General features: G+C 45.9%; 1 protein-coding gene across 2 annotated transcripts; it reads left to right on the forward strand.

The window, feature by feature from the left end:
- The first annotated feature begins 72 nt into the window (after positions 1 to 72).
- Positions 73 to 27,593, forward strand: LOC130378612 (NACHT, LRR and PYD domains-containing protein 12-like). 2 transcript variants are annotated; one of them, XM_056585326.1, is made up of 13 exons: positions 73 to 204; positions 964 to 1,080; positions 1,189 to 1,290; positions 1,551 to 1,670; positions 2,545 to 2,614; positions 2,799 to 3,024; positions 5,496 to 7,339; positions 9,561 to 9,736; positions 21,997 to 22,170; positions 23,221 to 23,394; positions 24,824 to 24,997; positions 25,159 to 25,332; positions 25,507 to 25,710. In XM_056585326.1, the coding sequence occupies exons 2-13, from the start codon at positions 998 to 1,000 to the stop codon at positions 25,661 to 25,663; spliced, it is 3,474 nt and encodes a 1,157-aa protein (XP_056441301.1). In that variant the 5' UTR covers positions 73 to 204; positions 964 to 997; the 3' UTR covers positions 25,664 to 25,710. The 2 variants fall into 2 exon arrangements, with proteins under 2 accessions (XP_056441301.1, XP_056441302.1); XM_056585327.1 differs by lacking the exons at positions 23,221 to 23,394; positions 24,824 to 24,997 and adding an exon at positions 27,541 to 27,593 and having other exon boundaries at positions 75 to 204; positions 25,209 to 25,332; positions 25,507 to 25,553.

Consider the following 27,593-nt stretch of genomic DNA (forward strand, 5'->3'; position numbering starts at 1 on the left):
ACGTGACAAGCGCTGAGAGGGGCGGCTCCTGGAACTTCCCCCTCTGAAGGGTCGGTCGCATCGAGCAGCCCTTCTTCCTCCACTTTAAAACCTTTCCCCTGATTTACTCGTTTTATAAACACTTTAACCTTAGTTTCTTCTTTCATTTATACTTTTACAAGTTTTTTTATCGTATGGACGCATTTTAATCCTGGAGTAGATAAGGTAAGAAAAGATAAGAGACAGCTTACTACCGTTTATATTGTCTTTAGGTAACTGGTATATATAATAATGATCAACCAGTTTACTACCGTTTATATCTGTTTTATAGAGAAAACATCTTAATGTTTAACTGCTTTACTGTCCTGTTGTAAATTGAACATTGAGGGTGATATTTTGGATATTTTTGACGGGTGGATGAATTTGCTTTGACGTAGCAGTCATTATTCCTGACAGGTTAAAAACGTACTTTGACGTGAAAAAAACGTTTATTGGGATGATAAAACGTACTTGCAGCTTGACCACGTGCTCTCTCATCAAAGCCAGATATAAAGGATGGCTGCTTCCTGAATTGATGGTCCAACAAATGTGTACAGTGGCCTAAACACAGGGGGTGGGTGAACTTACCCACTGGTTCATCTTACCCCACTCTCCCCGATATGGGCCTATATATATTATATATACAGTATATATATATATATAAATATATATGGCAGACTTTACAGTTGGCTCAGTTTGATCCTTGTCTGTTTGTGTGTGTGTGTGTGTGTGTGTGTGTGTGTGTGTGTGTGTGTGTGTGTGTGTGTGTGTGTGTGTGTGTGTGTGTGTGTGTGTGTTTGTGTGAGTGAGTCAAGTCGGTTCAGTTGAGCCTGTTGCAGCAAGCAGCCCTTCTTTCTGCTCCTTCAAAACCATTCACCTTAACAACTTGTTTAACACTTTAACCTCCTTTTCTTCCCTTACATTTATACTTTCATAACTTTATAGCGTATGGGACGGAACGTATTTTCCCCAGTCTACTATGGATGAGGAGAGAGAGGAGGGGGTTCTTACCTCTAAGACCACTCTGTCTGGGGAACATGGCCGCCGGAGCAAAGCTAAGAGGTAAGAAGAGGATCTCTCTGTCTGTGACTGTTGTCCATCTCAGAGCTCAGCAGTGATGCATCATGACTCCATCATTAGTCTGAGTAACAGCTGTGTGTTGTGTTGAAGGCCAGAGCAGCAGGAGAGAGCAGAATCCCCTGGACCCAGCCGTTTCTCCATGAAGAGCATACGTAACCTGTTCAGAAAAAAGGAGCAAATTCATGAACAAGGGTAAGAATTTATCAGATATAATATAAATACAGTGTCTATCCTACATCCATAAACCCTTGTTTCTCTTGAAGAGTCCAGCGGGAGAGAGCAGACTCCCCTGGACCCAGCTGTGTCTCCATGAAGAGTGACCACTCTATGGAACAACCTGTTAACTTTAAAGAACGAAATCAGTCTATTGAGAAGAGGGGAGAATTCATCAGGGATTACAAAAATGACAGCTTTTATCAAACGTCTATAAATCCAGGTTCTTGTTTTTCTAGAACACTCCAGTGGCAGAGAGCAGACTCCCCTGGATCCAGCTGTGTCTCCACGAAGCGTTACTGTTCTTTGGAACAACGTCATAACTTTAAAGATGAAAATCACCAACCTTCTAAGGAAAGGTGAGGATTCAACCGCTGTTCAGGGCTGTTCAACTGGTGGCCCGCGGATCATCTTTATTCGGCCCCTGGACCATTAATCAGTGGGCCAACGTCTGCCTCTGCTGGCGCAAAGCGTTTCGACAGCTAAAAAGAGGTTGTTCACGTTGGGAAGGCGAAAGTTAGACATGAACCTCGACATTTAAACGAGGAGTGTGAAAGACAAAAAGGAGGAGTGTGAAAGACATCAGTTCAGTAACGCAGGACCAAAGCTTGTGTGTTGATCTACAACATGGCTATGGTAGTAACAGAAGAACACACTCTGAAGGCCATTTTACACTGCCAAGGTGTTCCGGTCACGGTTTGGCACGCCAAGCAATTTCACAATCTTGCCTGTGTGAAACCGAGGGGATTTAATAATATTGGTTCACTGGAGAAGGAGGGGCTACGCACGGAGTCTTGGACACGCTCAGCAGCAAAAAGAAAAAGCGTCAAAATCAGTTTGGTTTTCAGTTCATTGCACCTGCCAAACAGATTACACTGAGTGGAGCGGTCGACCGCTCCAAGAAGGCGGCCTAAAGGCTTGGCAGCGCCAGTAGTAGCGGTCGATGAGGCGTCTATCCTTTGCAATGTCTATGGGTACCACAGCCTCCCTCAACGTCGCAAGGCCTCTTGCTCCCGATAAGAAACACTTCACAGAGTGCCTGCTGTAGAGAGCGATGATGAGCTGGAGGAGAACAGTCCGTCCTAACAGTACCAATGTCAAATCACATGTGTGTGTGTGTGTGTGTGTGTGTGTGTGTGTGTGTGTGTGTGTGTGTGTGTGTGTGTGTGTGTGTGTGTGTGTGTGTGTGTGTGTGTGTGTGTGTGTGTGTTTGTGTGTGTGTGTTCTCCACAGACAACACCAGGAGTGGTCAAAGGTTACCAGTGCTCAGTCTGTACAGCAGCATCAAACAGAGCTGATCAAGGTGTGTAAATGTCAACCAAGACGTTTGACTTCAGCTTTCCATGAACATCAGAAAGCATCTCTTGTGGAGCTAATAGTCTCCAGGCTTCCCTCTTCAGACCAGCAGACGTGAATCCAGGACAGATGCTTCTGATGTCCTCAGTGAGTTCAGAGTAAAGTTCTCCTTAATGTTTGTTCTGTTCCAGAGGGCTGAGGAGAACGCACACGCTTTTCTAGACAAGGAGCTGAAGAAGCTCTGGAGGGATCTCTTCTCAGATTACCCACAATGCTCAGAGAGTCAGAGGGAGGAGGAGGAGGTGGATGATAAGAAGGAGGAGCAGAGGAGGCGCGCCATAGAGGGAGTGGTGCACATCACAATACTCTGCCTGATGGAGATGAACAAGAAGGGACTGGCCGACAAACTGTTGAGCGGTAAGAAACTCTCATCTTGAAAATAGGGAAGTAATACACGTTTTGAATAGCAGTAGGAGATTTTCATTTATTCGGTTCAAACTAAATTACAAAATGTGAGACTAGCACCGTGGGTGCTAGGGCTCTCAGCACCGTGGGTGCTAGGGCTCGTAGCACCGTGGGTGCTAGTGCTCGTAGCACCGTGGGTGCTAGGGCTCTCGGCACCATGGGTGCTAGGGATCTGAGCTGCACTGCTCCCAGGCTTTGGAGACTCCCTGACAAACCCCCTACTCGTTTCACCATTGTGCTGCTGTTCTTACCCCCTCCTACCTGGGTCTCCTCACTGTTCCTACCCCCTCCTACCTGGGTCTCTTCACTGTTCTTACCCCCTCCTACCTGGGTCTCCTCACTACTGTTCTTACCCCCTCCTACCTGGGTCTCCTCACTGTTCTTTCCCCCTCCTACCTGGGTCTCCTCACTGTTCTTACCCCCTCCTACCTGGGTCTCCTCACTGTTCTTAACCCCTCCTACCTGGGTCTCCTCACTACTGTTCTTACCCCCTCCTACCTGGGTCTCCTCACTGTTCTTACCCCCTCCTACCTGGGTCTCCTCACTGTTCTTACCCCCTCCTACCTGGGTCTCCTCACTGTTCTTACCCCCTCCTACCTGGGTCCCCTCACTGTTCTTACCTCCTCCTACCTGGGTCTCCAACCTGATGTCTTGTTTTGATCATGCTTTTGGCGATGCAGCTATTGCTGTTTTTGACTCTAGATTGTTTTATGAAATATAAGGCGAATATGGGTGTCATGAAAGGTGCCTTGAAATAAAATGTGTTGTTATTATTGTTATTATTATTATTATTATTAATAATAATATTAAACAAATCAACAGGAGAATAGCTTAGTGGATGAGATGCAACACTATCTTGTTATATCAGCATGTCACTTTAAACTGATTCACTATCATTATTACTATTATTAGCCCAATCATGCAGCCAGTGTTGGGGTAGTTACTCAAAAAAAAGTAATTTGTTACCTATGACTAGTTACTTCTGTAAATTGTAATGGGATTACTTTACCAGTTACTGCATTTGAAAAGTAACTTCACTACTTATTACTTTACTTTCCCGTTACTTAATTGACTGTAGATACATGGGCAAACATCATAGCCCTATCATCACTTAGTGTTTATTGTATAAATCTATAAAAAATGGCATATAAAACCATATGAAAGGCAAGGCAAGGCAACTTTATTTATATAGCACTTTTCATAAAAAAGGCAGACTCAAAGTGCTTCACATATAAACATTGTCATACAATAAAATTAATAAAAAATTGATTAACAGAAAAGATGAAAGTACGATATCCCTGTCTGCACAAAGAAAAGCCTCACTGTAAAATCCACAAACAACAGGATAAAGTAGGCTATGGTGAGGTCAATCAGTAGCAACACACAAGTTTCAAAACACAGGCTTTGGGAAACATGAGAACAAAAATTAAGTGGTCAATGAAAAATATAGGTCACTTTATCCCATACAATTAAAACAGAAATGCACTTAAGCGGCGGTGACACATGCTGTTACTTTATGTGATCCAAAGGCTGAATGAACCTGATCTATTTCGCAAGCTATGACATCGTAAGTGTGTCTTCCTCTCACCCTCTTGCAGGCAAGAGCAGCCTTATCAAGTTTTAATAATGCTGTCTATCCAGTGCCGTGGATAGACAGCATAGCACCGTCATTCCTAAGTAGCCTAACTTATGTTGTTGGCGGACCAAATGTCTGCGGTGGTGGACACATGATCCAGGGAGGACTCGAAAATGATTTTGAGCTTCGATTCCATGTCGGTATAACACTTGTTCAGGTAATGGGAAAATGTCTTCCTGTCGGATGTTGGCTTGCGAGTCGCGGGTATTTTTATCTAGTATTTTTCTAATTCTGGGTGATTCAATAGTCGACAGTGGAAGCACCCTGCAACCAGCCGGTCTTTCTGTGTCACCTGCTTCTGCGCTCCAACACATGAACACTCCTTCGAACAAGCAGCTACGTCACTCAAACCGATCGCTATGGCAACGTGCCGAGGCAATCAGGCGCTGCAGACACAGAGGCAGCACGCATGCACGCACCACAACAGATCAGAACTTTACATTCAGGCAAATACGGTTTGGGTAACGCAGGAAAGCGTGTTACTATTGTCTAGTAAAGTAGTGTAGTTACCGATATATTTTATGTAATGCGTTACTTTACTTCGTTACCCAAAACAGTAACATCGTTACTGTAACACGTTACTTTGTAATATCGTTATTGTTATGCGTTACTTTGTAAAATGTTACCCCCAACACTGCATATAGCTCTGGAAAAACGTTATAGTCCTGAACATTTTATGAAGCCACTAAATATCATTAAATTGATAATTAAACAGGAAACATTGACCCGGTTTCACTGACGTCATCATCCACTAAATAAAGTGTTCTGTTTTTTTTTTATCATTTAGGATATGCTGCTGTCGAGTGCCAACATAAAATCAAGTCTCGTTTGAGGAAGAAGTTCTGGTGTGTGTTTGAGGGAATCGCTAAAGCAGGACATTCAACACCTCTGAATGAGTTTTACACAGAGATCTTCATCACAAAGAGAGGCAGTGGAGAGGTCAACCAGGAACATGAGGTCAGGCTGATTGAAGCAGCTTCCAGGAAACCAGCTGAGGAGGAAACACCAATCAGATGTGAGGACATCTTTAAACCATTACCTGGAGAAAATAAACCAATCAGGACAATAATGACAACGGGAGTAGCCGGCATTGGTAAAACCATCTTAACAAAAAAGTTCACTCTGGACTGGGCTGAAGGAAAAACCAACCACGACATAAACTTCACATTTCTCCTCACCTTCAGAGAGCTGAATTTACTGAAAGGGAAAGAGTTTAGCTTGGTGGAACTTCTTCATCACTTCTTTATTGAGACCAAAGAAGCAGGAATTTGCAGATACGACAGGTTCCAAATTGTCTTAATTTTGGATGGTCTGGATGAGTGTCGACTTCCTCTGGACTTCCAGAACAACCCGATCTGTAATGATGTCACAAAGTCCACCTCGGTGGACGTGCTGCTGACAAACCTCATCAGGGGCGACCTGCTACCCTCTTCTACCATCTGGATAACCACACGCCCTGCGGCAGCCAATCAGATCCCTGCTGAGTGTATTGACATGTTGACAGAGGTCAGAGGGTTCACCGACCCACAGAAGGAGGACTACTTCAGGAAGAGATTCAAAGACGAGACGCTGGCCAGCACAATCATCTCCCACGTCAAGAAATCACGAAGCCTCCACATCATGTGTCACATCCCAGTCTTCTGTTGGATCACTGCTAGAGTTCTGGAGGACTACTTCAAAACATCCCAGATAGAAGAAGAGACGCCCAAGACCGTGACTCAGATGTACAGCCACTTCCTGAGGGTTCTGTCCATAGAGGGGGACAGGAAGTATCGTTCGATAGCTGAAACAGATTCACGATGGAGTTCACAGAGCAGGCACATCATTGATTCTCTGGGAAAACTGGCTTTTAACCAGCTGGAGAGTGGCAACCTGATCTTCTACGAGGACGACCTGGCAGACTGTAAATATTATTTCCACGAAGCCTCAGTGTACTCAGGAGTGTTCACCGAGATCTTTAAAGAGGAGTGTGGGCTGTACTCAGGTGAGAAGTTGTTCTGCTTTGTCCATTTGAGCATCCAGGAGTTTCTGGCTGCCCTTTATGTATTTCGGTCCTTCGTCCACAAGGGTGTCAATCTGCTCTCAGAAAAACAACCAACCTTGGGTGAAGATAAACTCCTCCTCTTCTACCAGAGTGCTGTGGACCAGGCCTTGCAGAGTGAGAACGGACACCTAGACTTGTTCCTCCGCTTCCTCCTGGGCCTCTCTCTGGAGGCCAATCAGAATGTCCTACGAGGTCTGCTGGGACAGACAGGGAGTAGAAAAACGTTCACTCAGTTTAAACAAGGTATGCTGAGACAGAAAAGAAGTAGCTCACAGACCAACAAGGATACCGTGTCTTACATCAAGAAGAAGATAGATGGTGGAGATCTCTCTCCAGAGAGAAGCATCAATCTGTTCCACTGTCTGAATGAGCTGAACGACCGTTCTCTAGTGGAGGAGATCCAGCAGTTCCTGACATCCGGAAGTCTCTCCAGAAAATCTCTGTCTCCTGCTCAGTGGTCAGCTCTGGTCTTCATCTTACTGTCATCAGAAGAGGAGCTGGACGTGTTTGACCTGAAGAAATACTCTGCTTCAGAGGAGGGTCTTCTGAGGCTGCTGCCAGTGGTCAAAGCCTCCAAAACATCTCTAAGTTAACTAAAAACATATATCACATTACACGCAACACAATAAACAATATATATAGAGTATATATATATATATATAATACACAATAGTAGAATGTAAAAGTTATGATAACATAGGAAACATCTTTCGATGTTAACTTATAACATGTATCTCAATATACAAAACATTATATTGTGTAACCAGGTTAAAAAGTCAAACTCAAAAACTAAAAATAAGGAAAGCCAAGAATGAATAATAACTGCTTATTAATAATTAAATACAACTGCATTTGAATATGTTGTTATAAGTATAAACAAGTAATTAAAGATAAGGTTACAAGCATAAATATACGTTCATTATTAATAAAAGGTAACCCACTATTTTAAAACGTTATAACCTTGTTCAGTAGTCTGGTTATATGGACGCTTTGGGTTTAACCATTAGGATGGGTTGATACAGAGACTTCAGGGTCATGTGGGCGAGGGGTGAGAGGTCACGGGTGAGCGGGAAAAAGGAGAGAGTGGGAAGAGACAAAGAAGAAGAATACTTTATTCTCTGTAGAGATCACCCAGCTAAATGATATTTCAACATTTACTTATTAAGTGGAACCAGTAGCGGCGCCAAAGAATTATGATTGCGGGAGCTACGGGGGGCTAGATGTTTTATAGCAGGGCCTGATACACATTGAATCAACAAATAATACTACACACTACAATATGATACGAATCAACCAATCAAATCACAAAGCAAGCAGCAACGGTCATCATCACTTATGCAAATGAAAAATAGGAATTCATAGTTCAGTTTTGTGACTTATAAGTCAGTCCGATCACTTTATATATATATATATATATATATTTATACAACGGGGGACCTAAATCCAGCGATCTGATTGGTTCCCAACTGTTGTATAATGAGCATATACATAACTGCTATGACGCCCGATCATTTTGTGAAAGTTTGCATATCACTCCGCGCCTGGAAGTAGAAACAGTTACAAAGTAAAACATGTGTTGGATGATGGAGAGGGTGTAAATGTTGTTACTCCGGGAGTGAGCAAGGCGATGGAGAGACTAACGAAAGCTTAGGCACACGGCGAGTGAACTGCTCCATGGGATAAATTGCCGGCGAACCGCTCTATCGGAGCCTTCTCTCGGAGGGACGCTAAAGTGTGTTGCATAGCGACCGTCGATGCATAGCGGCAGCCAGGAGGGACTACTTTTTTGTATTCTTTAACAAAACGGCTACTTTGACTTTCTTGGTTTCTTTTTAAATGTAGTGTGTCTGACTTTCGTTTCGCCATAACAGTAACCGTTGTATAAAAGCAATAGATCACTTCAGTCAGTGGCATGTGCTCATTATACCACCGCGAAGGAGGTTGGACAACGCCCCTTAACAGTGGTATAATGAGCACATACCACAGCCTGGCGTGATCTATTGCTTAAATATATATATATATATATATATATATATATATATATATATATATATATATATATATATATATATGTATATTGTAGTGGGCCTGGGGGTGTGGGGTTTCCAGGCCACCAAGTTGAACAGATAGAACGACCCAACACACAGAGAGCAGTTCAAAGGGATGAGGCGATCACACAGATCCTGCCTGCTCGCTAGCACTAGCCCTAACTCTGGCTTGTGGTAGCCTGCTCCTCTCTTTAACAGCAAGCACTCTAGCTTAATGGCCTTCAGGCCTGCCTCGTTATCTGGAGGAATTCCTTATATGGCCTGGGGGTGGAGCCAGCTGGTTGCCAGGCCTACCACTCCCCTCACTCCTCCCTGGCGTCTGCCACAATATATATATTCTTATAACTTGGGCTCCCATCTGGTCGTTCCCGCGCTGCTCGCCACATCATTATAACTGGGGGTTTTGGGAGGGGGGGCTTGGAGGGGGGGCTTGGAGGGGGCTCAGCCTTTTTAAGGGGGAGATTTAGCCCCCGCTAACCCCCCCACCCCTTGTGCCGCTGCTGGTTGTAACCCTAATATACAAAACATCTCTGTAGATGTACTATAACAGTAAAATTAATATACAAAACGAGAGTAAAACACTACAAAATTATTGTATTAAATATTATACATTTTACAGCCAATATTGAATAAACACATAAGGATCTAATATATTCACTAGTATCTCTGATTAAAGTTTTCAACATAAGTCCTGCATTATGTTAAAAGATCTATGTTACTTTAATCACAGTTCTTAACGTGTTCTGTTTATTCTGTATGCAGGCTGAATAGCTGTGGTCTGTCGGAGAGATGCTGTGAAGCTCTGGCCCCAGTTCTCAGCTCTGACTCCTCTAGTCTGAGAGAGCTGGATCTGAGTACCAATGATCTGCAGGATTCAGGAGTAAAGCTGCTCTCTGCTGGACTGGGGAGTCCACACTGCACACTGGAAACTCTCAGGTCAGTTTTACTCAATGTTCAAACACAAGTTTCATATCAGAGGACATTGAAAAGAAAGTTAACAGGTCTAAATACATAAGTAAATGATGTAGTCTCAGTGCTCAAGACACATTTTATACTGGCTACTATCTTTTTAATTTGGTGGTACCCTAACAAATGTGCATCCCTTTATTAGACGTGAAAATGTCCTTGGTCACCTACCATCCTTCTGTGCCCATTCATGTGAACAGATTCACTCACTTTAAAGGTGTCATTTCCCGAGAAACCATTTAATCTTGTTCCTTTTGAAATACGATAGGTCACTCAGAGTTGCATATGCATGCTGAACAAGAAAATGTTCTTCTACCTCAATTGCCTGCGTTACCAAATGAAAGAAACTAGACGCATAAACGAGCAAATTAGAAAAGCCACACCAACATTCAGTTGGTGAATTAGTATTCATGGCCTCGCCCTCCTTGGCTTGCGACGGGAGGACAGTATTGATTTTGCGTCCAGGTGACACAGAGCCCATCTCGGCAGGTAGGAGGTAACAGCAAGGTGCTTACACTGCGGAACAAGTTTGTGCCTGTGCTATTTGTGTCGATAACAAATCGACGTTTCATCTCTTGGCCAAGAAAGAAGAGTTGAGTATGAAATGGTTGGATTCTGTCCCTCTCCCCCCTCCCCCCCTCTCCCCCCTCTATCCCCCTCCCCATTCTGTCCCTCTCCCCCCTCCGTCCCTCTCCCCCCTCCGTCCCTCCCCCCTTTCCTCCCTCTGTCTCCCTCCCCCCTCTGTCCCTCTCCCCCCACTCCCCCCTCTGTCCCTCTCCCTCCTCTGTCCCTCTCCCCTCTCCACCCCCTCTGTCCCTCTCCCCCCTCTCCCCTCTCCACCCCGTCTGTCCCTCTCCCCTCTCCACCCCCTCTGTCCCTCTCCCCCCTCTGTTCCTCTCCCCTCTCCCCCCCCTCTGTCCCTCTCCCCTCTCCACCCCCTCTGTCCCTCTCCCCCCTCTGTTCCTCTCCCCTCTCCCCCCCCTCTGTCCCTCTCCCCCCTCTCCCCTCTCTGTCCCTCTCCCCCCTCTGTCTCTCTCCCCCCACTCCCCCCTCTGTCCTTCTCCCCTCTCCTCCCCCTCTGTCCCTCTCCCCCCTCTGTCCCTCTCCCCTCTCCCCCCCCCCTCTGTCCCTCTCCCCCCTCTGTCTTACCATGAATATTCATTTAAAATGAAAATGCAAACACAAGATTATTGTGGAACTTCAATGGGGAATAAAGACTCACTGGACAGAACACAACTTTGAACACTACACAAACAGTTACTGATGTGTTTAATTTAGCCGATTCATTTTTCAGAGGGAGGGAGGGGGGAGAGGGATGGAGGGGGAGAGGGACGGGGGAGAGGGACAGAAGGTGGAGAGGGACAGAAGGGGGAGAGGGACAAAAGGGGGAGAGGGACAAAAGGGGGAGAGGGACAGATGGGGGAGAGGGACAGAAGGGGGAGAGGGACAGAAGGGGGAGAGGGGCAGAGGGAGGGAGAGGGACAGAAGGGGGAGAGGGACAGAAGGGGGAGAGGGGCGGAGGGAGGGAGAGGGACAGAAGGGGGAGAGGGACAGAAGGGGGAGAGGGGCGGAGGGAGGGAGAGGGACAGAAGGGGGAGAGGGACAGAAGGGGGAGAGGGGCGGAGGGAGGGAGAGGGACAGAAGGGGGAGAGGGACAGAAGGGGGAGAGGGGCGGAGGGAGGGAGAGGGACAGAAGGGGGAGAGGGACAGAAGGGGGAGAGGGGCGGAGGGAGGGAGAGGGACAGAAGGGGGAGAGGGACAGATGGGAGAGAGGGACAGAAGGGGGAGAGGGACAAAAGGGGGAGAGGGACAGAAGGGGGAGAGGGACAGAAGGGGGAGAGGGGCGGAGGGAGGGAGAGGGACAGAAGGGGAAGAGGGACAGAAGGGGGAGAAGGGCGGAGGGAGGGAGAGGGACAGAAGGGGAGAGGGACAAAAGGGGGAGAGGGACAGATGGGGGAGAGGGACAGAAGGGGGAGAGGGGCGGAGGGAGGGAGAGGGACAGAAGGGGGAGAGGGACAGAAGGGGGAGAGGGACGGAGGTAGGGAGAGGGACGGAAGGGGGAGAGGGACAGAAGGGGGAGAGGGACAGAAGGGGGAGAGGGGCGGAGGGAGGGAGAGGGACAGAAGGGGGAGAGGGACAGAAGGGGGAGAGGGGCGGAGGGAGGGAGAGGGACAGAAGGGGGAGAGGGACAGAAGGGGGAGAGGGTCGGAGGGAGGGAGAGGGACAGAAGGGGGAGAGGGACAGATGGGAGAGAGGGACAGAAGGGGGAGAGGGACAAAAGGGGGAGAGGGACAGATGGGGGAGAGGGGCGGAGGGAGGGAGAGGGACAGAAGGGGGAGAGGGACAGAAGGGGGAGAGGGTCGGAGGGAGGGAGAGGGACAGAAGGGGGAGAGGGACAGATGGGAGAGAGGGACAGAAGGGGGAGAGGGACAAAAGGGGGAGAGGGACAGATGGGGGAGAGGGACAGATGGGGGAGAGGGACAGAAGGGGGAGAGGGGCGGAGGGAGGGAGAGGGACAGAAGGGGAAGAGGGACAGAAGGGGGAGAGGGGCGGAGGGAGGGAGAGGGACAGAAGGGGGAGAGGGACAGAAGGGGGAGAGGGGCGGAGGGAGGGAGAGGGACAGAAGGGGGAGAGGGACAGAAGGGGGAGAGGGGCGGAGGGAGGGAGAGGGACAGAAGGGGGAGAGGGACAGAAGGGGGAGAGGGGCGGAGGGAGGGAGAGGGACAGAAGGGGGAGAGGGACAGAAGGGGGAGAGGGGCGGAGGGAGGGAGAGGGACAGAAGGGGGAGAGGGACAGAAGGGGGAGAGGGGCGGAGGGAGGGAGAGGGACAGAAGGGGGAGAGGGACAGATGGGAGAGAGGGACAGAAGGGGGAGAGGGACAAAAGGGGGAGAGGGGCGGAGGGAGGGAGAGGGACAGAAGGGGAAGAGGGACAGAAGGGGGAGAAGGGCGGAGGGAGGGAGAGGGACAGAAGGGGAGAGGGACAAAAGGGGGAGAGGGACAGATGGGGGAGAGGGACAGAAGGGGGAGAGGGGCGGAGGGAGGGAGAGGGACAGAAGGGGGAGAGGGGCGGAGGGAGGGAGAGGGACAGAAGGGGGAGAGGGACAGAAGGGGGAGAGGGACAAAAGGGGGAGAGGGACAAAAGGGGGAGAGGGACAGATGGGGGAGAGGGACAGAAGGGGGAGAGGGACAGAAGGGGGAGAGGGGCAGAGGGGGGGAGAGGGACAGAAGGGGGAGAGGGACAGAAGGGGGAGAGGGGCGGAGGGAGGGAGAGGGACAGAAGGGGGAGAGGGACAGAAGGGGGAGAGGGGCGGAGGGAGGGAGAGGGACAGAAGGGGAGAGGGACAGAAGGGGGAGAGGGACAGAAGGGGGAGAGGGTCGGAGGGAGGGAGAGGGACAGAAGGGGGAGAGGGACAGATGGGAGAGAGGGACAGAAGGGGGAGAGGGACAGAAGGGGGAGAGGGACAGATGGGGGAGAGGGGCGGAGGGAGGGAGAGGGACAGAAGGGGGAGAGGGACAGAAGGGGGAGAGGGTCGGAGGGAGGGAGAGGGACAGAAGGGGGAGAGGGACAGATGGGAGAGAGGGACAGAAGGGGGAGAGGGACAAAAGGGGGAGAGGGACAGATGGGGGAGAGGGACAGATGGGGGAGATGATTTTATAGTTTAGTTTTGTAACATATATGTCAGTTTGATGGGTCTTGCAGTGTTTGGGCCACGAGAGTTGCAAACTCTCTCAACTCGGGCTCCCGTCTGGTCGTTCCCGTGCTGCTTGCCACCTTATTATTATTTAAAAATAAATTGTTCTTTTGGAGGGGGGGCATGGAGGGGGCTTAAGCCCCCACTAGCCCCCCCCCCCCCCCCTTTTGCCGCTGCTGGTTGTAGCCCTAATATACAGACAATTTCTGTAGATATACTATAACATGTATTACAATACAATGCATAATACTACAATCCAAAGTAAAATTGGTAACCCTTCCTTTTACAGTCCCCTAATTACTAGGTATTTACCCGGTACATACATGGTAAATTATAGTGTATTACTGGGTAATTACCACTGGTAATAAGAAGGTAAATACAGAGGTAGTTACCCGGTAAATACATGGTAAATCATAGTGTATTACTGGGTAATTACCACTGGTAATAAGAAGGTAAATACAGAGGTAGTTACCCGGTAAATACATGGTAAATCAAAGTGTATTACTGGGTAATTACCACTGGTAATAAGAAGGTAAATACAGAGGAATTATCCGGTAAATTATAGTGTATTACTGTGTAATTACCACTGGTAATAAGAAGGTAAATACAGAGGAATTACAGCTGATATACCAAGTAAAACCTCCACTATTACCCATCAACTCAACTAAGTAGCGTGTAGTTGTAACTGTTTTAGGTTGGTAATAACTCAGATATTGTGTACTTCCTAGGAAATTAGGCAACCAATTCTTAGAAACACCTATTATCCAAGGTTTATGTTGGTAACAGCCCAAATTTAATGATGTATCTAGAAATTAGCATAGTACTTTCCAATAAAATACTTTTTCTTAGTTATTATTCTAGCTACACCCATTTATAAAGGGTTTATTCAGTTTACCACTATGGAATTACTTACCTGGTAACAACCTCTGCAGGAAGTTTTCCTCTAGTGTCATGGTACATCGTCTTAAATACTGGGTACAAAGCCGTTTGTTTCCATGGTATTACCAGGTTCTTACCATATCATTTATAATAGATACATTCCATTGTCCATGCAGTCAACACAAACTTGTACCATGTACGTTCTGCGACGTTACCAAGTAAAACACGACAATTTACCCAGTAAGTAAGCTGAAACTGTACTGTAAAAGGAAGCCTTGTTTGTTTCCATGGTATTACCAGGTTCTTACCATATCATTTGTAACACATTATTCCCTTTTCCATGCAGTCAACACAAACTTGTACCATCTACGTTCTGCGACGTTACCAAGTAAAACACGACAATTTACCCAGTAATTAAGCTGAAACTGTACTGTAAAAGGAAGCCTTGTTTGTTTCCATGGTATTACCAGGTTCTTACCATATCATTTGTTACACATTCCCTTTTCCATGCAGTCAACACAAACTTGTACCATGTACGTTCTGCGACGGTACCAAGTAAAACACGACAATTTACCCAGTAATTAAGCTGAAACTGTACTGTAAAAGGAAGCCTCGTTTGTTTCCATGGTATTACCAGGTTCTTACCATATAATTTGTAATACATTATTCCCTTTTCCATGCAGTCAACACAAACTTGTACCATGTATGTTCTGCGACGTTACCAAGTAAAACACGACAATTTACCCAGTAATTAAGCTGAAACTGTACTGTAAAAGGAAGCCTCGTTTGTTTCCATGGTATTACCAGGTTCTTACCATATAATTTGTAACACATTATTCCCTTTTCCATGCAGTCAACACAAACTTGTACCATGTATGTTCTGCGATGTTACCAAGTAAAACACGACAATTTACCCAGTAATTAAGCTGAAACTGTACTGTAAAAGAAAGCCTTGTTTGTTTCCATGGTATTACCAGGTTCTTACCATATAATTTGTAATACATTATTCCCTTTTCCATGCAGTCAACACAAACTTGTACCATGTACGTTCTGCGACGTTACCAAGTAAAACACGACAATTTACCCAGTAATTAAGCTGAAACTGTACTGTAAAAGGAAGCCTCGTTTGTTTCCATGGTATTACCAGGTTCTTACCATATAATTTGTAATACATAATTCCCTTTTCCATGCAGTCAACACAAACTTGTACCATGTACGTTCTGCGACGTTACCAAGTAAAACACGACAATTTACCCAGTAATTAAGCTGAAACTGTACTGTAAAAGGAAGCCTTGTTTGTTTCCATGGTATTACCAGGCTCTTACCATACAAGTTGTAACTGGTTATTCCCTTTTCCATGCAATCAACACAAACCATATATGTTCTGCAACATCGTTCACCAGTAGTTAAGCACTTTAATTGTTGTTATAAAACCCCAAACCACTGTTGATGAAAGACATATTAAAATTAAACAAAATCAAAGGCTTATCTTTCAAACAATGCATATCTCACAAACAGGCACTGAACACTGAAGAAATCGGACAAACAAAAGAGCCGTCCACATCAACTCAATTTAAATGTTACTGATGGTGTTTTCATAAAACACATGACAGTGTTATGGCAAGTGACCACAAGGAAGACTGCTTCAACCTCTACAATTTGAATAAGTGGTGAATGCCATGCAGCAATCTGCCTATGGGAGCATCTTCGTGGTCATTCGCAAACCAATGAGTCCACTCGATGAATGAGAGATGACTCTTTAGTGTCTTCTCTGTGAGGTATCCCTGCAGTCTCCACATCTGGGATTTGAAGGCTGACCAAGACCTGACCAGGTACCTCAAAATCTCCCCTTCAAGAATCAGAAGACAAGAAAATAAACATTAGGACTGTCAATTAATGAACATTTCTAGAACATGTAGAAGTCAAGGATTATTTTGTTTATCAGTTAAGAAAGGATCCTGGTCCTCTGGCCTGGCCTCTGTGTTTGGTCATATTGAAAAGAGAAAAAGGCATAGCCATAAATACAGTTAATAGGACGGGAGGGGACAGGCAGTTAGCTCCGGTTGGCCCTTTAGCATCGAGCTAGCGGAGCTTCTGTCATTCAAATAACTCGGACATGTTGTTTAAAACCTAGAGCACCCAATTTATTAAAATATCCGGATTTAATCGGGCTCTCTCCCATAAGTAAAGTTAATAGGACGGGAAGAGACAGGCTCTGTTAGCCCCGGTTAGCGCAATGCTAAAGAGCAGCTCTACCGGAGCATGCCACCTCAACAGGTGCAAGTTAGCCTCCGGTTTGATATTCGCCGGATATTCGGTTTAACACCCAATCGGATTCATCAACATAAGTGCAATACATTACGGGCTTAGTATGTTGAGGAAGATTTAGGACACCGTATCGCGAAAAAACACAAGCACATGTTGTCGCCATCGATGTCTGTGCAACTACGTCATTTACGTTCTCTGGCTGCTACCTGTTTTAGGGACCGTCAACAAGTTACACTCACCGACTGGTGGCAGAGACGTTACCATGGAATTGTTTCTGGAAATAAATCATATAAAATAACATAAAAATCACAAAAAAATACATTTTGTCACCTGATTGTAGTAGTAGTTGCCAATGGTGGGATGCTACTTACTGCAGGTAACTTTGCTAATATATTGCATTATTGTTAAACGGGATGCAATTAATAATTTCAAATATAGTTTGGTTGATTTTTGTCGAATATTAAACTATTAACTGCATTATGATTAACTATATTGCAATATATTTGTGTGAAACAATTCCATGGTAACGTCTCTGCCAACAGTCGGAGAGTGTAATTTGTTGACGGTCCCTAAAACAGGTAGCAGCCAGAACGTAAATGACGTTGTTGCACAGACATTGATGGCGACAACATGTGGTTGTGATTTTTCGCGATACGGTGTCCTAAACCGTCCTCAACATACTAAGCCCGTAATGTATTGCACTTATGTTGATGTATCCGATTGGGTGGTAAACCGAATATCCGGCGAATATCAAACCGGAGGCTAACTTGCACCTGTTGAGGTGGCATGCTCCGGTAGAGCTGCTCTTTAGCATCGCGCTAACTGGGGCTAACAGAGCCTGTCTCTTCCCGTCCTATTAACTGTACTTATGGGAGGGAGCCCGATTAAATCCGGATATTTTAATAAATTGGGTGTTATAGGTTTTAGACAACATGTCCGAGTTATTTGAATGACAGAAGCTCCGCTAGCTCGATGCTAAAGGGCTAACCGGAGCTAACGGCCTGTCCCCTCCCGTCCTATTAACTGTATTTATGGCTATGCCTTATTCTCTTTTCAATATGACCAAACACAATGGCCAGAGGACCAGCATCCTTTCTTAACTGATAAACAAAATAATCTTTGAGTTCTACATGTTCTAGAAATGTTCATTAATTGACAGTCCTAATGTTTATTTTCTTGTCTTCTGATTCTTGAAGGGGAGATTTGGAGGTACCTGGTCAGGTCTTGGTCAGCCTTCAAATCCCAGATGTGGAGACTGCAGGGATACCTCACAGAGAAGACACTAAAGAGTCATCTCTCATTCATCGAGTGGACTCATTGGTTTGCGAATTGCCACAAAGATGCTCCCATAGGCAGATTGCTGCATGGCATTCACCACTTATTCAAATTGTAGAGGTTGAAGCAGTCTTCCTTGTGGTCACTTGCCATAACACCAGTGGTGTAGTCTACGTGATACGCAGGTATACGCCGTATACCCACTAGGAACGCACCAGGATTTGCGTATACCCACTTAAAAATATGCACGGATACGTATCAATCGTCTTATGACAGATCTTTCACTTCTGTGTTTATTTTTCGCAAATATCGGTTGGTTATAACTGCAATAAAATACTTTAAGCAGGGGAAGTTATCTCCTACATTCACACATTCATAAAATTCCCCCTGCGCGCTCGCGCTCTGCCCTGTCTCTGTTACGAAGCGCGAAGCTGCCCCTGCATCTCTGCACGTTAGTTGGCGGGCCGAGCCCCTCCTTCTCGCGTGTGTGTGCGTGCGTGTGCGTGCGTGCGTGCGCGTGCGTGCGTGCGTGCGTGCGTGTGTGTGCGTGCGTGTGTGTGTCCAGTCCTCCCATATTAATGTGTAGACCACATAATAAGTAGTCAACAGAAGACAATGTTTTAATCCCACTTTATATCTCCTTGTTACTTTTAGATGAGAACCCCCTGGCCAGCCTTTCAGACTGGGTGTCAGGCTAGGGAATTTAAAAACAGGCATCCTTGGTTAGAGTGAAGGGAAAACAAGTTAGGTAAATGGCAGCCAACATACAGTTGGTATACACAATTGAAATTCATAATGTTAATCACTATGCAAATGAGAGTATAGCTAATTCGTGGTCATTTTTAAGGTGCAGTAATTTCACACTTTTACACAATTCAATTACTGTATGGTATGTTAGATAACAACAGTAAGAGCTCAAATTAGAGCAATTGAAAGAGTGAAACATTAGTCTCCTGTCATCTCCTTCTCATGCACTGGTTAGCCATGGTTGTAAACAGTTCATTCAATTATTTTGCGTAGATTTTGTCCTTGTTTAGCATGTGCTATTGCTACTATAGATATACAAAGGACAACTTGTCATTTTTGTCTTCTCTTTGTTCATACCGTTATTAAAACTGATAAACCTACTCAGCTTTCCATGATTGTTGATAATCGTTATAGGTCAGCGGGTTGTAGAACCCTGCGTTGGTGAGTGTGGTGCGACATCCCATAAGTGCCACACACGTACACGTACCGGTGGGAAGGGTTTGTACGAGGCTGGGAGGGATTCATCACAGTATACCCACTACAATAAAATAGACTACACCACTGCATAACACTGTCATGTGTTTTATGAAAACACCATCAGTAACATTTAAATTGAGTTGATGTGGACGGCTCTTTTTTTTTGGCCAATTTCTTCAGTGTTCAGTGCCTGTTTGTGAGATATGCATTTGTTTGAAAGATAAGCCCTTGATTTTGTTTAATTTTAATATGTCTTTCATCAACAGTGGTTTGGGGTTTTATAATAACAATTAAAGTGCTTAACTACTGGTGAACGATGTTGCAGAACATATATGGTTTGTGTTGATTGCATGGAAAAGGGAATAACCAGTTACAACTTATATGGTAAGAGCCTGGTAATACCATGGAAACAAACGAGGCTTCCTTTTACAGTACAGTTTCAGCTTAATTACTGGGTAAATTGTCGTGTTTTACTTGGTAACGTCGCAGAACGTACATGGTACAAGTTTGTGTTGACTGCATGGAAAAGGGAATAATGTATTACAAATTATATGGTAAGAACCTGGTAATACCATGGAAACAAACAAGGCTTCCTTTTACAGTACAGTTTCAGCTTAATTACTGGGTAAATTGGTGTGTTTTACTTGGTAACGTTGCAGAACGTACATGGTACAAGTTTGTGTTGACTGCATGGAAAAGGGAATAATGTATTACAAATTATATGGTAAGAACCTGGTAATACCATGGAAACAAACAAGGCTTCCTTTTACAGTACAGTTTCAGCTTAATTACTGGGTAAATTGTCGTGTTTTACTTGGTAACGTCGCAGAACGTACATGGTACAAGTTTGTGTTGACTGCATGGAAAAGGGAATTATGTATTACAAATTATATGGTAAGAACCTGGTAATACCATGGAAACAAACGAGGCTTCCTTTTACAGTACAGTTTCAGCTTAATTACAGGGTAAATTGGTGTGTTTTACTTGGTAACGTTGCAGAACGTACATGGTACAAGTTTGTGTTGACTGCATGGAAAAGGGAATGTATTACAAATGATATGGTAAGAACCTGGTAATACCATGGAAACAAACAAGGCTTCCTTTTACAGTACAGTTTCAGCTTAATTACTGGGTAAATTGTCGTGTTTTACTTGGTAACGTCGCAGAACGTACATGGTACAAGTTTGTGTTGACTGCATGGAAAAGGGAATAATGTATTACAAATTATATGGTAAGAACCTGGTAATACCATGGAAACAAACAAGGCTTCCTTTTACAGTACAGTTTCAGCTTAATTACTGGGTAAATTGTCGTGTTTTACTTGGTAACGTCGCAGAACGTACATGGTACAAGTTTGTGTTGACTGCATGGAAAAGGGAATTATGTATTACAAATTATATGGTAAGAACCTGGTAATACCATGGAAACAAACGAGGCTTCCTTTTACAGTACAGTTTCAGCTTAATTACAGGGTAAATTGGTGTGCTTTACTTGGTAACGTTGCAGAACGTACATGGTACAAGTTTGTGTTGACTGCATGGAAAAGGGAATGTATTACAAATTATATGGTAAGAACCTGGTAATACCATGGAAACAAACAAGGCTTCCTTTTACAGTACAGTTTCAGCTTAATTACTGGGTAAATTGTCGTGTTTTACTTGGTAACGTCGCAGAACGTACATGGTACAAGTTTGTGTTGACTGCATGGAAAAGGGAATAATGTATTACAAATTATATGGTAAGAACCTGGTAATACCATGGAAACAAACAAGGCTTCCTTTTACAGTACAGTTTCAGCTTACTTACTGGGTAAATTGTCGTGTTTTACTTGGTAACGTCGCAGAACGTACATGGTACAAGTTTGTCTTGACTGCATGGACAATGGAATGTATCTATTATAAATGATATGGTAAGAACCTGGTAATACCATGGAAACAAACGGCTTCGTACCCAGTATTTAAGAAGATGTACCATGACACTAGAGGAAAACTTCCTGCAGAGGTTGTTACCAGGTAAGTAATTCCATAGTGGTAAATTGAATAAACCCTTTCTAAATGGGTGTAGCTATGAATAATAACTAAGAAAAAGTATTTTATTGGAAAGTACTATGCTAATTTCTAGATAGTACATCATTAAATTTGGGCTGTTACCAACATAAACCTTGGATAATAGGTTTTTCTAAGAATTGGTTGCCTAATTTCCTAGGAAGTACACAATATCGGAGTTATTACCAACCTAAAACAGTTACAACTACACGCTACTTAGTTGAGTTGATGGGTAATAGTGGAGGTTTTACTTGGTACATCAGCTGTAATTCCTCTGTATTTACCTTCTTATTACCAGTGGTAATTACACAGTAATACACTATAATTTACCGGATAATTCCTCTGTATTTACCTTCTTATTACCAGTGGTAATTACCAAGTAATACACTATGATTTACCATGTATTTACCGGGTAACTACCTCTGTATTTACCTTCTTATTACCTATGGTAATTACCCAGTAATACACTATGATTTACCATGTATTTACCGGGTAACTACCTCTGTATTTACCTTCTTATTACCAGTGGTAATTACCCAGTAATACACTATAATTTACCATGCATGTACCGGGTAAATACCTAGTAATTAGGGGACTGTAAAAGGAAGGGTTACCGTAAAATTAATACACCAAACTGTCTAAAACACTATAAAATTCTTACGTATAAAATATTATATATTTTACAGCCAATATTGAATAAACATAAGGATCTAATGTATTGATTAGTGTGTATTAATGAAATATTTCTGATTAAAGATTTCAACATAAGTCCTGCATTATGTTAAAAGTAAAAGATCTACGTTACATTAATCAGAGTTCTTAACGTGTTCTGTTAATTGTATTCAGGCTTAATGGCTGTCATCTGTCAGCGAGAAGCTGTGAAGCTCTGGCCTCAGTTCTCAGCTCCAACTCCTGTAGTCTGAGAGAGCTGGACCTGAGTACCAATGATCTGCAGGATTTCGGAGTGAAGCTGCTCTCTGCTGGACTGGGGAGTCCACACTGTACACTGGAAACGCTCAGGTCAGTTTTACTCAATGGTCAAACAGTTCCACAAGTTCCACATCAGAGGAAGTTTATAGGTCTACATAAGTAAAATATATCCTCTCAGTCTCAAGACATTTTCTACTGGTGCCATTTACTTTTTCTATTTCGTAATACCGAAACAAATGTGGTCGCACCTCTTTTATGAGACGTGAGAATGTCCTTGGTCACGTACCATACATCTGTCTCCATTCATATGAACCGTTTCACTCTCTTTAAATCAGTTGTTAAGGTTTTGATTGCATAGGGGTCTTTTTCTTTATTTTTCGCTAGCGCCTCGACATCTTTCCTCACCATCCAACTCTTCATCCTCCTCCTCCTCAATCAAATACCTACCAATAATATCCAGCTGCTGATTGGATAATATACTCCAATAAGGATTTATCTTCTTCTTTGGGTCATCCAGAATAGTGCATTTCTTCACATGCTTTTGAATAACGCTAGTGCTGCGGTGACATTTCATTGAAATTTAGCACAAAGTACAAACCAGTGTTTTAGTTTTCTGATCAAAGCAGAGTGCCTTCATGGGAACTTAAGTGGGTCGTGTTTCATAATAGAGCGATCACACCGGCGCAGCAATACAGCCGCGCTTTAACTCAGCACTGAACTAAACCTTGGCAGTGTGCGTGCATCACAGCGCCATTACCACTCATCTTATCAAACACAAGACCTCCATCTCACTCTATTTGTGTTGTCATGAGAGTAACAGGTGTACGTTTGAATAAGTTTGTTAATTAAGGTATAAGGTGTATGTTTTATTACATTCCTATCCTACTCGGAACCATGTAGTCAGAGAGTAAGGTGGACTTTAGAGTTGTTTAATAAAGTAAAATAATGGATCCTTCTTATTTTTACGGACATTTTCAGGAGTTATTTAAAAACTTTATTTATCTGACCTCATAGTAAGTCATATTTTAAAGATCTACTGTATTGACATTTAGTTAAACTAATAAAACATGTTTTATGACAAATTTCAAATAAAAAAATATTCACAGTTCCTAACATGTAGTGTATTTTGTTTGTACGCAGGCTTAATGGCTGTCATCTGTCAGAGGAATGCTGTGAAGCCCTGGCCTCAAATCTCTGCTCCAAGTCCTCTAGCCTGAAAAAGCTGGACCTGAGTACCAATGATCTGCAGGATTCAGGAGTGAAGCTGATCTCTGCTGGACTGGGGAGTCCACACTGTACACTGGAAACTCTCAGGTCAGTTTCACTCAATGGTCAATCAGTTCCACCACAATTTCCACATGAGAGGACCAGTATTGATCTGCTGTGCCCCAGTATTGATCTGCTGTGCCCCAGTATTGATCTGCTGTGCCCCAGTAAAATCTCACGTTCGAGTTTTAACAAGGTCCATATTTGGCAGTGGATTAATTTAGATTGATATTAACGGTAAAATAATGGATTATTTTCTAATCCACAACGTCAAAGCAACACTGTTTAACCGAAAGTACAGGCTGAGGCGCGCACCTTGCAGTCAGGGTCCGTACACTGCGGCGTGCACATTACTGTCAGTGCACGGCAGTGTGCATGTCTTAGCCGGTGCACCGCCTTGCACACGCAGCAATCCGTTGATCCTGGGTAATTTAATAGTCTCATAGATAATTGCTGCTTGTGAAAACGATTGTTGCCATGTATTCTTTTATTTTAGATTTCCCACCCATGGATGTTCTGTAATTAAAATAAACATTTCCCTGATGTACACAGCGTTGTTTAGGTTTTTTAGTCAGAGAAGCTACGTAGGCAGTGTATACCGTTATCAACCCCTGTTTTGAGTCACTGGATCCACCCCCCCTCTGCGCTCCGGGACCTCCCACTTTACAAATTAACGTAAATACTGATGGGGGGTCTGTTTCTCTTTTTACCACCAGCGCCGTGACATCTCTTTCCTCACTAACCAACTCTTCATCCTCCTCCTCCTCCTCCGGCTCCTCAATCAAATACCTACTTATAATAACCGGCTGCAGATTGGATAATATACCCCAATTAGGATTATTCTTCTTCTCTGGGTCATCCTGAATAGTGCATTTCTTTACATGCTCTTGAATAGTGCTGCAGTGACATTTAAATGAAACTTTGCACCAAGTACAAACCAGTGTTTTAAGTTTTCTGATTAAAGCAGAGTGTCTTCATGGGAATTTAAGTGGGTCGTGTTTCCAAATAGTGCGATCAAGCTGTTGCTGCAATACAGCCGCTATTTAACCCAGCACTGAAGTAAACCTTGGCAGTTTGCGTGCATCGCAGCGCCATTACCACTCATCTTATCAAACACAAGACCTCAATCTCACTCTATTTGTGTTGCCATGACAGTAAAAGTCGTATCTTGGATTCAGTTTGTTAATGATGGTATAAGGTGTTTGTTTTATTATATTCCTATTCTATTCATAATCATGTAGTCAGACAGTAAGGTGGACTTTAGAGAAAAGTTAAATAATTTTTTCTTCTTAGAACTGAGTATTTTTATGGACATTTTCTGGAGTTTAGTGAATCTTTAGTTGTCTGAATTCTTAATTAGTCATATTTTAAAGATCTACTGTATTGAAATTTAGGTAAACTAATAAAACATTTCTAGTGACAAATTTCAAATGCATGAATCACAGTTCCTAACGTATTATATTGATTGTGTGTCCAGCCTCAATGGCTGTCATCTGTCAGAGAGGTGCTGTGAAGCTCTGGCCTCAGTTCTCAGCTCCAAGTCCTCTAGTCTGAAAAAGCTGGAACTGAGTACCAATGATCTGCAGGATTCAGGAGTGAAGCTGCTCTCTGCTGGACTGGGGAGTCCACACTGTACACTGGAAACTCTCAGGTCAGTTTTACTCAATGGTCAAACAGTCACGCCACAAGTTCCAAATCAGAGCAGATTTATCTCCAGAAAAGTAATAATTCTCACTGTGTGTGTGTGTGTGTGTGTGTGTGTGTGTGTGTGTGTGTGTGTGTGTGTGTGTGTGTGTGTGTGTGTGTGTGTAGCTTGTCTGGCTGCCTGGTCACACAGGAAGGCTGTGCTTCTCTGGCCTCAGCTCTGAGCTCCAACCCCTCCCATCTGAGAGAGCTGGACCTGAGCTACAATCACCCAGGAGACTCTGGAGCTGCGCTGCTCTCTGCTGGACTAGAGGATCCACTCTGGAGACTGGACACTTTCAGGTATGTGAGAGGGCAGCTCACCACTCAGGGACAAAGTCTCCTACAAGGATTCATGCTGCTAGATGAAGCGGTTTGAAGAGGCAGCTGTCACTCATTTAGTGTAGAACGTTATGAGACAGCAGATGATGAAGGTGAATGTTTCAACATGCTGCTCTCACTTTGTTTCCCCCCCAGTGTGGAGCACGGTGGAGCGTGGAGGCTGAAACCAGCTCTAAAGAAGTGTAAGTGTTTGTTTGATTCATCACATCACACACTCACTATTGAGATGGAAAGTCCATCCACACAGCAGGAAGTGAGGTCACATCCTACTGGGAATGAAGATGATGGCTGACATCATGTATCTTACGTATATTAATACTGTCCACCATCACAGTTAAACCTGCTTGTATAAAATCCAGCAGGTATTACATTGTTACATTGAGGGGGGGCGACGGGGCTGAGGGGGGTCTGAGGGGGAGGACTAGGGGTGAGGGGGGGCGGGGGGACCGGGCTGAGGGGGGAGGAGTGTGGGGGTGGGGGGGGTGAAGGGGCTGAGGGGGAGGACTAGGGCTGAGGGGGGAGGAGTGTGGGGGTGGGGGGGTGAAGGGGCTGAGGGGGAGAACTAGGGCTGAGGGCGGGGGGGGGGTTGGGGTGGGGGGGGAACGGGCTGAGGGGGAGGACTAGGGGTGAGGGGGGGGGGGGGGACCGGGCTGAGGGGGGAGGAGTGTGGGGGTGGGGGGGTGAAGCGGCTGTGGGGGAGGGGGGGTGACCGGGTTAGGGGCCGGTGAGGGGGAAGGGGTGAGAGAGAGGGGGCTGAGGGGGGGGAGGGGGAGGACTAGGGGGGATGACCAGGCTGAGGGGGAGGGGGAGGGGGGGTGAAGGGGCTGAGGGGTGAGGGGGAGGGGGGTGACCGGGCTGAGGGGGGGGGGAGGGGGAGGGAGGTGACCGGGCTGAGGGGGAGGACTAGGGGTGAGGGGGAGGGGGGTTACCGGGCTGAGGGGGGAGGAGTGTGGGGGTGGGGGGGTGAAGGGGCTGAGGGGGAGGGAGGGGTGACCGGGTTAGGGGCCGGTGAGGGGGAGGTGAAGGGGTGAGAGAGAGGGGGCTGAGGGGGGGGGGGGCTGAGGGGGAGGGGGGTTGACCGGGTTAGGGGCCTGTGAGGGGGAGGTGAAGGGGTGAGAGAGAGGGGGCTGAGGGGGGGGGGCTGAGGGGGAGGGGGCTGAGGGGGAGGACTAGGGGGGAGGGGGAGGGAGGTGACGGGGCTGAGGGGGAGGGAGGTGACGGGCTGAGGGGGGAGGAGTGTGGGGGGTGGGGGGGTGAAGGGGCTGAGGGGGAGGGGGGGTGACCGGGTTAGGGGCCGGTGAGGGGGAGGGGAAGGGGTGAGAGAGAGGGGGCTGAGGGGGGGGGGGCTGAGGGGGAGGACTAGGGGGGAGGGGAAGGGGGGATGACCGAGCTGAGGGGGGGCTGAGGGGGAGGGGGTTGACCGGGCTGAGGGGGGGCTGAGGGTGAGGACTAAGGGTGAGGGGGAGGGGGCTGACCGGGCTGAGGGAGGAGGGGGAGGGGGAGGGGGAGGGAGGTGACGGGGCTGAGGGGGAGGACTAGGGGGAGGGGGATGGGGGATGACCGGGCTGAGGGAGGAGGGGGAGGGGTGTGACCGGGCAGTGAGGGGAAGGGGAAGGGGGGGTGACGGGGCTGCGGGGGGGGATGAGAGGGAGGGGGATGAGGGGGGTTGTTGAGGGGGAGGGGGCTGATGGGGAGGGGGCTGAGGGGGGGGGGGGGGCTGATGGGGAGGGGGCTGAGGGGGAGGGGGGGGCTGATGGGGAGGGGGCTGAGGGGGAGGGGGGGGGCTGATTGGGAGGGGGCTGAGGGGGGGGGGGGGGCTGGTGGGGAGGGGGCTGAGGGGGGGGGGGGGGGCTGATGGGGAGGGGGCTGAAGAAGAAGAGAGAGCGATCACAAAAAGAAAGAGAATAAAAAGAAGAAGAGCAGCCTGGATCCAAGGAGAGATGTTTGTTGTTGATGTATTCATAACATTGTTGTTGATGTTTTCATAATATTGTTGTTGATGTTTTCATAACGTTATTGTTGAGGTGTGTGTATCTATGAATGTGTACATATGTACATGTATGTATGTGTTCATATCTATGTACACAGAGCGCAGAGAACAGTACTAGTGATGATGATGATGAGGATGAAGAGCGGTTCAGCAGCTCATCATGTCTGGTTCTCCCTCAGATGCCTGTGACCTCACACTGGACCCCAACACGGCCCACAGAGGACTCTCTCTG

This window comes from Gadus chalcogrammus, unplaced genomic scaffold (assembly GCF_026213295.1).
Source record: "Gadus chalcogrammus isolate NIFS_2021 unplaced genomic scaffold, NIFS_Gcha_1.0 GACHA090, whole genome shotgun sequence".
NCBI lineage: Eukaryota > Metazoa > Chordata > Actinopteri > Gadiformes > Gadidae > Gadus > Gadus chalcogrammus.